We start from the raw sequence: 13996 nt of genomic DNA on the forward strand, positions 1-13996 counted from the left end.
TGTAGGAGATAGGTTTGGGGAGGAAAGTGGGGCCAGTCTGGGGAAGTGGGAACAGTTGGAATTGCTTAGAAGGCCTTGATAATTACATGAAATAGTCAGGACAGCCTCCTGGGAGCAACAGGAACTCATAAAACACTTCTGAGCTGTGGCACACTGCTTAACAGTACTGTTTCAGGAATGTCGGTTGGATGACCCTTAGCAAATTAACTGTATGTTATAGAAATGTGTGAACAATATTGAGGGTAAAAAGAGGTGAGGATGGATGCTGTCTTGAAGAGCCACTTCTAAGGTTAAAATTTTGTGCTTCTAAGATGCTTGTTCCTTGGAAGAAAAGCTATGACAAACCTAGACAGCATATTAAAAAGCAGAGAAATCACTTTGCTAACAAAGGTCCATATAGTCAAAGCTATGATATTTCCAGGAGTCAGTCAGGTATGGATGTGAGAGTTGGGACATAAAGAAGACTGAGAACTGAAGAAATGATGCTTTCAAACTGTGGTGCTGGAGAAGACGCTTGAGAGTTCCTTGGACTGCAAGACCAAACCAGTCAATCCTAAAGGATATAATACTGAATATTCATTGGAAGGACTGGGGCTGAAGTTGAAGTTACAACACTTTGGCCACCTGATGTGAAAAGCCACCTGATGTGATGTGGAAAAGACCCTGATGCTGGGAAAGATTGAGGGCAAGAGGAGAAGATGACAACAGAGGACAAGATGGTTGGATGGCATCACTGACTCAAGGGACATGAGTTTGAGCAAACTCTGGGAGATGGTGAAGGACAAAGAAGCCTGGCATGCTGTAGTCCATGGGGCCGCAAAGAGTTAGGCATGACTTAGCAACTGAACCACAACAACAATTTACAATAGCCAATACATGGAAGCAACCCAGATGACCATTAATAGATGAATGGGGATAAAGAAGATGTGGTGCACATATATTAATACAATGAAATATTATTCAACCTTAAAAAGGAAGAATTAGAGTCAGTTCTAGTGAGATGGATGAACCTAGAGTCTGTTATACTAGTGAAGTAAGTCGAAAAGAGAAAAATATCATATATTAATGCATATATGTGGTATCTAGAAAAATGGTATTGATGAACCTATTTGTAAGGCAGCAGTAGAGACGCAGACATAGAGAATAGACTTATGGACACAACGTGATACAGAGAGTGTGAAATGAACTGAGAGAGAAGCATTGAAACATACACCACAATATGTAAAACAGACAGCCAGTGGGAATTTGCTCCATGACCCAGGGAACTCAGTCTGGTGCTCTGTGACATCCTAGCAGGGTGGGATGGGGTGGGAGGTGGGAGAGAGTTTCAAGAGGAGGGGATATATATAAATATATATGGCCGATTCATGTTGATGTACAGCTAAAACCAACACAACATTGTAAAGCAATTATTCTGCAATGAAAAATAAATAAATTTTTAAAAAGTCAGTTGTGTGCTTGAAACAATAAAGACACAAACAATGAAGGTGATGGAAACAGAAATGAAGCTGAAAGTATATAAAGAAGGAAAAAGCAATATGTTGCTGTTCAGTTGCTAAGTTGTGTCCAACTCTTTGTGACCCCACAAACTGCAGCCCTCCAGGCGCCTCTGTTCGTGGAATTTTCCAGGTAAGAATACTGGAGTGGGTTACCCTTTCCTTCTCCGGGAGATCTTCCCAATCCAGGGATCTCTTTCGTCTCCTACATTGGCAGATGGATTCTTTACCACTAGTACTACCTGGGAAGCCCACAGAAGCAATATGGCATGACCATTAAATTGTTATCAGAGATGGAAATGGCAACTCACTCCAGTATTCTCCCCTGGGAATTTCATGGACAGAGAAGCCTGGTGGGCTACAGTCCATGGGGTTGCAAAGAATTGGACATGATTTAGAGACTAAGCAACAATAACTAAATGGCTATGATGTGTGTGTGTGGAGCAGGGGGACAACTGAGGAATTAATAATGACTTATGTCCAAGAAGAGAGCAACTTGAGAAAAAGACAAGATAAAGTTAGGGCTTAAAATTGTACTTTAGTATGTCCTGTGATCACAGCAATCGTAAACCAGCCAGCCCTTTCTGACTAGATCCAAATGACATCAGGATCCAAGATGTTATGCACCCCCAGGTAATCAGAAGATCAGTTATGCTCTGTATATTCAATATTAGTCTTACAGAGGTAAAAAACTAAAGTTTCAAATAAGTAAAAAATACATTCTAACTTTTATCTCAGCAGAACATAAATTCAAAGCACCACTCTCCCCAGCTTCCTGCCCGATAGATGGTTTACATCCCCTCGATTTTTAAAACCACTGGGAAAGTATGTTCTGAGACCCTTGTGTGTGTAAGTGTGTGTGTGTGTGCGCTCAGTTGCTCAGTTGTGTCCAACTCTATGTGACCCATGGACTGTACCCCACCAGGCTCCTCTGTCCATGAGGATTTTCCAGGCAGGAATACTGGAGTGGGTTGCCGTTTCCTCCTCCAGGGGATCGTCCTGAGCCAGGAATGTAACCCATGTCTCCTGCATTGACAGGCAGATTCTTTACCACTGTACCCCTGGGGAGACCCTTATTCGTACCCAAAGAGAGAAACAGAGATGGAAAGAACAGTAAAGGACCAAAGAGATCTGAAAGAGAAAGGATGCCTGAGCAGCAAGTCCCACTGGTACAGTATAGACGCTGCAATCCCCCCAGACCTCTGGAAACTTCAGTTCAACCCTCCTCTGCATTCTGAAAGCCTTTTCATTCTGTCACTCTAGCCAGGACAACAGAGAGAAGATGTTTTAAATATGGATCAGGAAAAGCAGACATGTCACCACTTTTCACTTCTGGATGCTTTCCCACGATTCCTGAAAGGATTTCAGGGGATGCTTTCTAAGAGGCTTGAGAGAGGAACTCTGAAACCCCCATCCACTTCTAGAACTCCCAGGGCGCCCAGGGGATGACCCAAAGAACAAAATGACTCTTTCTTAAGGTAGTGTGGCCTGGAGCCTGGGATTGAAAGAAAAGTTCATTCTTTTCAGGGCAGGACCTTGAGTAAAGATCTAACACTCTCTGCTGGACGCTGCTGCTGAAGGGACTGGCCAGTGCAGCACAGAAAACGTCTCCCAGCCACAGCCTGGCACTTTTCCCCCCAAAGCCTCACTGCCTTACTGGCTGAGCAGTGACCTGGGAGAGGCTGGTATGCAGGGCTCAGCAGAAGGGGAGACAACTTAAACAACAGCTGAGTGCTTCCGGCACCTCTCCTCTGACGGTGACCAGAATGCGGTTTTGTCAATTAAAAATCTGTTAATCCTTGACTCAAATGCTGAACATTCCTCAGATTACTAAGACTTCGCAGAGGCAAGGACAATCGTTTAAAAATAGCCCACGGGAGATGATAAATGGACGCCATTCCCACTCTGTGGCTGCCCTTTGCCAGCCTGCCTTTTTTTTTTTTTGCAGTGCCTTCCCTTGCTGATATTTCAGGAGAGAGGGAAGGGGGCATAATGAGTAGCAGGGCTAGCCAGGATTCTTGGAGATGTGCTATAGCTCATGACAAGACAGAAAGTGAAAAACATAAAAAAAAACACTTTGTGTTTCAGAGATAAAGTAATTGTTCCCAGGAACATTCCATGTTAAAAATGAGCAGCGATAATCTGGAAATTAGACCTTCTCTCCTTGTTTGGATAAACCCAATTTAATTGCTGATGGGTGGAGGGACCAGAAGAGGGGATGTCCTTGAAGCAATGAATTCCTAGCTTTTTTCAGTTTCATTGTCAATTTCTCTATCAATGATGCAATCTTACAGTAACCACAAGATCTCTAGAGATCTGTAAAATATGAGACATATCTCTCATTTAACTGTGGATGAGGGAGCAATATAAATTAACACTCAATTCCTTGCTTATAATATATGATAATGATTAAAACCAGATACTACAACAAAGGAAAAGAGTCAGAAGGAACGAGGTTTAGTTTTTAAAAGTTCCCACTATATCTTGCTTTAAATATGGCTTTTTTCTTCTATTTTTTGTTAATTACTAGATAGAGAATGTTAATCAATGGCGGGCAAATCAAAGAAAAAAATGGAGAAGGAACAACATTAGATGTTACTCAAATCAGCTCCTGATTAAGTTATTAACTTAGCACACATGACTTTAAAATTATAATAACCTAGTTCCAAGTTAAATAATAATTTGATTTAATTACTCCCATTTTTAAGTCAAAGGGCATTTTAAAATATTTTGATACATAAACATTTTCTAGAAATATTCTTTACATATATTTTGTAACCTTTAACTCCCCCTACACAAGTCATTTCTGAAACAGTTTCTTTTACTGATCATAAACTTATATTTTCCCACTTCTTGTTCCTGATCGTTCATATCTTTGCCCTCTCCCAATGCCACCTTCTGATAAATTTGGAAAGTCAAGGTGACCCCTATTTCTAATCAGTGTTAATCAATATGATTGAAAGCCTCCTGAAAAAGAGTCACTACAGATAAAGTGATTACTAAAATTTTCTCATTAGGGAAGGTGAGGCAAGGGCAGGCAGACAGAATCAAAGTGATCTGATGGGATCACGGGACAGGGACTCATTTCAAGGGGGAACGACAGGGTGCTGGCTGCGGGTCTGGGAACAGCCCGAGGCAGCCTTGGCCCCTCCCCTCAGCATGGTGGGGCCCCCTTGCTAATTCTCCAGCTGTCAAGGTGATCCCATAGGACCACCGTTCTTTAAGCCCCGCCCACCCGGCCCATTCGCAGACAGTAACAAACAGATCAATAGGCGCCTCCAGAAATAAGTACAGACAAGCAAAACGACCTACCAACCACTCTAGTACAGTTTTAAACTCTTGGTTTCCAAACTCCCATTTTATCTGAGCATAAACTGACCTTAAAGCATCAGAAAATATCTGTACATTTTTTTTTTAAAGGATATGAACATATTATCTACCTACCTTTCCGAAAACTAAAACATCGTTTGATTCTTCGGTATGTAGTTTTAGGAAGGAAAGGAGTAGACGCCAAGGCACCCGAGGGGCGCTCCCCAGTATTTCGGTCTTCAGGCATCATACAGGCCCAAAGTTCTGAACCCGGTTCAGGCTTCCTTTAAAACCTGCCTCTGGGCAATCTCAGGACCCCACAGCCTCTCCGCCTCATGTTTGTTAGGTCATGTTGTTTCCTAGAACTTGAAGATTTTGATCAGCCAGGTCCTGGATGGGGGATGTTACCCCCTCTCATTTACTTCTTTTTTGCGCCCCCCCCCAAATAATAATAATAGTTTCCTTTTCTCTTGACTAATCCCGAGAGTTCTGGAGGCTGTTTCTTTTTAAAGTTTCTGCAGACATTCCAAAATGTCACAGCAAAAAGAACCACAGCAAGGAAGCTGCACCTCCCATTCAGACAGCAGGATTGTTTAATTTTCTTTTTAAATTTTTTAATTGAGAACTGGCTTCTCAGCTGGAATTGGGGGGAACTGAGGTTCCCCTGGAAAGGTCAGCAAGTAGCCATGAACTGGGGGCAAGAGGAACAATGACCACAAGTCCCCTGAGGGATATACTTCAGGACCGTCCTTGCGGGCTCCTTTCATCTGGGCAAAAGGGGAGGCTGATAATGGCACCTTCTCCAGAAGGCATTTCGATGCATGAGAGATTCTTTTCAAAGAACTCCCTTGGTCCTTTTACAGCACCCCTCAGCCTTTGATGCTCTCGGCGGGCTTCTCCCTTCTGTCTTCAAACTCCCGGAGCTCTCCAGGGAATCGCCACGTCAGAACAGCCCAGTGCCCAGTTCCAGGAAGGCTCCTCGGAGGATCCCCATGGGAGGCAGCTGCTCGGGGAGCTTTTCCCCGCCCTCGTCCGGCTCCTGGTCCCCTTTTCTAGTGAGAGCCGGGCGGGAGCTGGCCGGGCTGCGGCTGCCTTCAGCGCCCGTGGTCACATGCAGCAGGTGCAGTCACAGCAGTGGGAGCGGGAGGAGGGAGATCCACGCGGCCGTGTGAACCCTGGTTTCTTCCTCTGACGTTGCCGCTGCCTCCGCTGGCGGCTGTATTCCTCTACATACCTTTACGGCTGGCTGGCTGCCTCGGCCCCAAACCAGCCGCACGGGGGGTCAACTTTTTGACGTTCCCTTCTGCATTTATTCCCTTCCTACACAAGAGTTATTTATTTATTTATTTATTTCCCAGGTACCTTGCCACTGAATCTATTTGTGAGTGCTGACCTCAATGTGCCTGTCATTAAAACCTATGGGTGTAAGGACTTCCCCGGCGGTACAGTGGTTAAGACACACCTTCCAACCCAGGGGGTTTGGGTCCTATCCCTGGGACCCAGGGGAACTAGGATCCCACATGCCTTGTTGCCAAAAAAACCAGAACATAAACAACAGAAGCAATATGGTAACAAAGCCAATGAAGACTTTAAAAATGGTCCACATAAAAAAAAAAATCTTAAAGCAAAAAATATGTGTGTGTTTATATACATGTGTGTGTGAAGCAGAAAAAATATTCAAAATGTAGCAACAAGGAATCTGCAAGTATAACCACAAAACAAGTTAACTCCTTTACATATATATATTTATTTCTAACTAAAATGGGTTCTTACGTGTGTTTATTCATTTATATATTTACTTCTCTGGCTGTGGTTTGAAAATTGATCCTGTTTTTATATCTTCCCCAGCTCTTGCATGTACCCGCTGCACCCCAGCCCCCACGTCTACCAACCCCCTTGGTCCTAGTCACTGAATAATTGACTCACTGGGTTAATCATTCACCCACCTGGCTGTTCCATGAGCAGATTTGGAATGCTAGTGCTTTAACCCCAACTGACCCCTCACGCCTCTGGGTACCTTCTGAGCCTTTCAGCAGGAGTGTTAAAAAAGCTGCAAGGAATACTATAAAGGTACTCCCTTGAGAAGCTTCATCATCATTACTCTGACGAGCATGCCTAGATAGGAAAACTTCTGTCGGGAATCATTATTATTTCTGTCCCATGGTTCAAACATTGTTTTTGTTTTCTCTGTCACAGCAGGATGCTAGGAAAATAAGGAACTGTGACATATATAACTCAGTCCACCAAGACAGTGGAAGTGCTGGAGGGAGGCACCTTGGTGACTGAAAGCATCTCTCCTCTGAGCCTTGGTATGGAGGGAACACATGTAATCACAGGACTTTGGAGTTGGACTGAATCTTAGTTGAAACATTTTTCTCCAGTGTTATTTCACAAGTATGGAAACTAGAGGTGGGAGTAACACCACTTATGGGAGATCACACAGTGGTCTGTGTCAGAGGCAAGACCACAGAGCTTCTTAATTAACCCCTGCTTGCCCACATGCTAGTTATTCATCATGAGGATTACATTCAGTATTTTCACTGCCTTGATACATCTCTGACTCAAGGCTTTTCGTAAGGGGACAGAAATATACAGGAAGAACCCGTTTTAGTTAGTAGCTAAAATTAGGCTCTGCATTCAGATCTAATGAACAATTAATGGAATTCTCATTCTCCCCAGATCCCAGACTGGGTACCTCCATATACACTGCCTCAGAAACAGTGAAAAAGGAACCCAGAGAAAAAAGACAAAAACAAACCAACCAGACAAAAACAAAGCCCTAAAGTTTTCCAAAGTTAAATACATGTTTTGACATCCCAACTTCTGGATTTGACTTTTAAGCAGATACCATGCACTTCTCAGTTGGCATCATAAATAGGGAAGCAACTGTTTTTGGGAAGGGAGGTTAATCAGGTAACAGGAAGTGGAGGTATCTAGATTCAATACTGAACTAGGTTACTAGGCTCTGCTGTTAAGAGAGGATTTCTCCTTTTTGCATTTCCACTGGTTCCCTGCCTTCATCTCAGTATTCATCGTAAGTTTGTTGTATTTCATAGGAAGAAACACCAAAGTCCTATATTTTATGATTTTCACTTAGCTTTTAATTTATAAATATTAGAAATTCCTCAGGTGTTGCCTATATTTTAATTAAAAGTCCAATATAAAAACCATAAAGAAGAAATATTTTACAGGTATAAACAACCTGAACAAGGTAAGCTCCAGTGCCTCATGAAAACCTGTAACTATTTAAAAACACAGGCTGTCAAACTGCAGTTACAGACACTGAATTATCGTAATTGCTTTTCATTGGAGAATACATTTCCCTTTCCTATCTTCATCATAGAATCCAAGATCATTAATCCCAAATAAAAACCTGTTGGCTTCCAATCTCCTTCCCACTGCTCAAAGATTGTTGTTGTCATTGATTAAATGGCATCCATAAAGACTTTTGGAAGGTGACTTTTCACCCTGATTTATCATAGTCTATGTAGCACCTGTGGATACATCTTCAATGTATTTATTGCAAAGAAGGCATTTCATTGTCTATAATTGCAGTTCCCCCATCCCAGCCCTAAGCAATCAGTAATCTACTTTCTGTCTCTATAGATTTCTCTGTACTGTATTTTCACATAAATAGGACTATAGTTCAGCAGTAAAGATTTGGCCTGTAACACAAGAGATGCAAGAGATATAGGTTTGATCTCCAGGTTGAGAAGATCTCCTGCAGAAAGGCATGGCAACCCACTCTAGTATTCTTGCCTGGAAAATTTCACAGACAGAGGAGCTGGTGGGTGGCCCATAGTGTTGCAAAGAGTTGGACATGACTAAGCAACTGAGCATGCACGCACATACACATACAGTTCCTTCTGATTGGCTTCTCCCACCTAGCATGTTTTCAAGGTTCAATTGTATTGTAGCAGGTATCAGTACCTCATTCCTTCTATGGTTGACTAATCCATTGTATGAACATACCACTTTCTGTTCATCCATTAGTGTATTTCCACTTTTTGGCATTTAGGAATAATGCTGCAATAAATATTGATGTACAAGCTTCCCAGGTGGCACAATGGTAAAAAATCTGCCTGCCAATGCAAGAGACGCAGGAGATTTAGGTTTGATCCCTGGGTCAGGAAGATCCCCTGGAGTAGGAAATGGCAACCCCCTCTAGTATTCTTGCCTGGAAAATCCCATGAACAGAGGAGCCTAGTGGGCTACGGTCCATGGAGTCACAAAGAATCGGACACAACTGAGTGACTGAGCACACCAATATTGATGTACAATTTTCCGTGTGGACGTACATTTTCATTTCTTTTGGGTATATTCCTAAGATTACAAATGTTGGGCCATATGGTAACTCTATGTTTAATCATTTGAGAAACTGCCCAAGTGTTCCAAAACAGCTACATTTTACATTCTCAATAGGAATACAGGGAGGTTTCAATTTCTCCACATCCTCACCAATACTTGTTAGTATTGAACTTACTGGTACGAACAATCCTACTGTGGATGAAATAATATCTCATTGTGCTTTTGATTTTTATTTCCTTGATGACTAATAACACTGTGCATCTTTTCATGTGCTTATTTGGCTGTTTGTATATTTTCCTTGCAGAAATGTTTATTCAGATTCTTTGCCCATTTTTAAATTAATTCTAATTGAGTCAAAATTTTGATTTGTCTTTAGTTTTGAGTTGTAAGAGTTATATATATATATATTCTGGATACAAGTGCAAAATCAGATTTATGATCTGGAAATACTTCCTCCCATTCTATGGGTTGTCCTTTCACATACTTGATGGCATTAATTCAGATATTTTTGAACGACTCAACTATACTCATTCTACTTATCATACTTTTAAACACTCTTGTTTTTTATGTACTGAATAATATACTATCAATAAAACAGGGACTTGTAATTGTGGGCTTCCCAGGTGGTGCTAGTGGCAAAGAACATGCTTGCCAATGCAGGAGACATAAGAGACGATCCCCTGGAGGAGGGCATGGCAATCCACTCTGGTATTCTTGCCTGGAGAATTCCATGGACAGAGGAACCTGGTGGGCTATAGTCCATACGGTCACAAAGAGTCAGACATGATTGAAGAGACTTAGCACACGCTCCCACAGTAAAAGTAACAGATCAGACTATTGTGCAATAAAGCAGGAAGAAGCTCACTAGTCAGAAGACACAAGGTTTCTTCCTACTTATATTACTAATGATACGACACTTGAAAGTCATTCTTTCTCTCTGGGTCTTAATGACCTAATCTACAAAATGTGAGGTTGAACTAATGGAGTGATTTTAAAATATTCTTAATCAGTGAAAAAATTATTTTCAAGGAAGTACTAAGTGGAACCCCAATATATAGGATAAAGGAATTCTCAGTCACATAAATTTATTATTTATTGCCAAGATTTATAATATTTCTTTAAAAATTAATCAGTAAGTATAGAGCTGCCACATTAATACAAAATACAAGATTTTTGGTGATATTTGCAACCTTCTATCAGGATCAGCATCAGTTTGGTTCTGCATTCTGTAATAACTTTAGGAAATTCTGACTTTAAGATGAGTCACAAAAGATTTCTTGCAAATTGAATGAGTAAGAGCTTGGTGTGTAATCTCCTAACACTCTTCAATTAAACAAAGAGGGCAAGAGAAGATTTATTCTTCAGAGTATTGTTTCTATTCTAAGTGCTCTATGTTAAAATCTCTTTAAAAGTAAATTTGAATCAAGCATTTGCAAAATTTCTGAAGCATATCCCATAGGATAAAGAATGTAAACCAACCAACTACTAGAGTTCCAGGTTCATAAATTTGAAGACTAATACTTAAGAACCAAGATCATTTGTGATACCCCTGGGATGACAGGACTTGTTGTGGCCACTGATTTGGTGAAGTAAACTGGATCTCATTCGTTTTTCTTAAGAAAAGCACAGATGGCAGAGGAGGAAAGGGAGAAAGTAACACACTTGATGGAAATAATCCCTCAACAAAAGTACCATTTTCTACAGATATTAAGAATCTTCCTGAACTCTGGAGCCCCAGAAATCTGATAATGGAGGGGAGAAGAATGTCTTTAGAAACAACATAAACTTTGAAAATACATATCCTTAGTATTCCCCATAAATCCTTGACCGTGTAGGTAACAGCACATGTATCTCTCATGAATAATCATGAAGACCTCTCTGCTAAGGCACCAGGATGGAGTCTTAGCCCACCAGCCTCTTCAAACATTTTGAAGTCACTTATTAGCCATTTTAGTATATGAATATGGTGACCATACAAATTGCCATCCAAACGAGGACACCATGAGAGCGAGAGGTAGCACTATCAAAAATTAGCCTGGGATAACAGTTGTAAACCACAAACGGTTGTAAACCCAGGCAAACTGGGATGAATGGTCAACCTGTCTCTTTCCCACTTCATGCTAAAGGACCAACAATTTTCAGACATGTACCACTGCTTTTATAAAATATCAACACATCTTCCATGAATCTTCACTTGTTATAACTTTAACCTGACTTTTCAACTTTTTAAACTAAATTTTTGAAGTTATTTTAAAATATAATGAGGTCAGTCATTAAGAAGTATCTGGTATGTTAAGGGAAAAACATTTCACATCTGAATTAAGGGTGCTGACAATACACAAAAGAGAATATAAAATAAATACAAAAGTTGCAGTTGCTTTATTAAATATGAATTTGATTTATGCCGTCTATTTTAACTACATCAACATAAAATAATTAGGTTTTACATTCTTAGAAATACATGTTAGTTTATAGATGAATATTTTGGGGTCCTTATTTATTTGGTTCCATTTACTGAATTTTCTCTTGAAATATGTTTTTCTGTTTATATTATTCTATTTTATAATACTTGACAGAAAAGATCACATCTTTTATTCTTCCTTCCTCCTTTTAGCTCTATTCATAGCATCATATACCTCATTCTTCATATATGTATTCTTTACACTGTATAAAAAGATTTTTTTTTAAAAAAAATTATCCAATCCACAAATGCTTTCCTGATTTCAAAGATTTTTTTTTTTTAAATTGTTAATTAGCAGATTCTCTTTCAATGCTTTGCCACTTCTCTTTGATACCACTGAGCATCTGGGCGCTGAAATCTCATCCAAAACTAACAGACAAAATGTTTTTTGTCCTGTATCTACATGCTATTAACTAATCCACATTTATGGTATCAGGGTCATAAATATTGTTAGTACAATATAAAAAACAACAATCTAAAATGAAACTATTATCTCTTTCTATAATTCAAAATATTCATGGAAGAAATTTGGTTACTAATGATATTTGACCCAAATTCCCACGTGGTGCTGGTGGTAGAGAGCCTGTCTGCCAATGCAGAAGACATAAAAGACAAAGGTTTGATCCCTGGGTTGGGACGATCCCCTGGAGTAGGAAATGGCACCCCACTCCAATATTCTTGCCCAGAGAATCCCATGGACAGAGGAGCCTGGTGGACTATAGTCTATGGGGTCTCAAAAGAATTGGACACCACTGAAGCTACTCAGCACACATGCAAGCATCTAGAAGTTACTTAGATAAGTGTCTAAAAATAAAAAAGTAGTTTGCTTATTTTAACATTCATTCACATGAAAGTAGGAGCTGATAGTGACACTGGCTTGGGGAAAGGATGAACAGGTTTGGCCAACCTTCCTGTTTTTCCATGATTTTAAAATATACTCACCTCCTCCAAATGGTCCCCAGATGACTCGGCGGATGGACTTGACCCAGTCTTCCATATCATTCTGGGTGCTCGCCATAAGGAGATAGCTCTCATGATTGGCTGTCATTCGATCTCGATCGCCTCCTGTAAAAAGACAGGAACAGTTACACATGAGTGTGTGCTCAGCCAAAGTTTCCTCATCAGCTGCCTCCGATGAATCCCTGAAACATAAACTGTACCTAATGCAGCTAGCACTAGGTTCTACCCAATGAATTGAAAATATTTACCATGGTTTCAGCATGGGGAAAAAAAAAGAATCTGCTTAAAAGGGAAAGGCTCTTATGTTTCCAAGAGAAAGCCAGCAAACAAATGTCATTCCCCAAACAAAGCCTAGCTTTTTGTCCTAGCAACAGCCCATAGGCCTGCATTAACTCATAATCCAGTCTATTCACCCTACACTGCTGAATAAGGATAAATGGCAAAAGCAAAATGAAAGATGCAGAAGTGGTCCACAGAGCCTGAGCTTTCTTCCAAGCAAGAGCTGAGTGGTCTGCCTTTTCTTGGCACACACAAGGGAGGCCGCCAGGACATCATGGATGAGAACAAGAGTCCCCGGAGAGGGTAAGAGCCACATGTGAAAATCTGACCCAGAGGTTTTTCCTCTATTTTTCTGTGCTGGAAAGGGGAGCCTCTTCCCCTTGATCACACTTTCAGGGGGACAAACAAAAGAACACAGAAGCCTGGCCAGTCACAATGGCCAAGTCAACATCCCAAATGGCCCTCCCACCTAAGAGTGAGCTTCAGGAAACCTCAGCAGTTAACTCCTTGCTTGTTGTTGTTCAGGTGCTAAGTTGTGTCTGACTCTTTGCGACCCTGTGAACGGCAGCATGTCAGGCATTCCTGTCCTTCAATATCTCCCGGAGTTTGCTCAAACCCATGTCCACTGAGTTGGTGATGCTCTTCAACCATCTCATCCTCTTCGCCCCTTTCTCTTTCTGCTTTCAATCTTTCCCAGCATCAGGGTCTTTTCCAGTGAGTTGGCTCTTCTCATCAGGTGTCCAAAGAATAGCTTCAGCTTCAGCATCAGTCCTTCCAATGACTATTCAGGGTTGCTTTCCTTTAGGATTGACTGGTTTGATCTCCGTGCCATCCAAGGGACCCTCAAGAGTATTCTCCAAACCACAGTTCAAAAGCATCAATTCTCTGGCTCTCAGCCTTCTTTATGGTCCAATTCTCACATCTGTATGTAACTACTTGCTTGTTGATTTCTCTTATTTCCTCCTCCCCATTCCAGAAAGACAACACATACCCTTTAAAACCTGTATAATCTCTAAAATCAATCTTGAAATGCCAGTGGTCTCTGAAGCATTTATATGCTTAAAGGAGTATTTCTGAAAACAAGTATCTGAGACTGCACTGCTTCACTCTCTTTACACATGACTAGCATTGTTCACAGAAGGAATAATTAAGAAAAAGGATCACTAAGTACTTAACTCTGAAT

The 13996-nt window shown here is 41.0% G+C and overlaps 1 protein-coding gene across 6 annotated transcripts in view; it reads right to left on the reverse strand.

Moving 5' to 3' along the window:
- ARHGAP24 (Rho GTPase activating protein 24) overlaps positions 1 to 13996 on the reverse strand; it is a 542216-nt gene that overhangs the window by 67941 nt on the left and 460279 nt on the right. For 5 of the 6 annotated variants that reach the window (XM_043906273.1, XM_043906278.1, XM_043906275.1 and 2 more), the window contains one exon: positions 12517 to 12639. In XM_043906273.1, the coding sequence (XP_043762208.1) occupies positions 12517 to 12639 (123 nt within the window). Of the gene's footprint in view, positions 1 to 4940; positions 5912 to 12516; positions 12640 to 13996 lie in introns of those variants that run through there. The other variant, XM_043906274.1, reaches the window with a different exon arrangement.

This window comes from Cervus elaphus, chromosome 6, assembly GCF_910594005.1.
Source record: "Cervus elaphus chromosome 6, mCerEla1.1, whole genome shotgun sequence".
Taxonomy (NCBI): domain Eukaryota; kingdom Metazoa; phylum Chordata; class Mammalia; order Artiodactyla; family Cervidae; genus Cervus; species Cervus elaphus.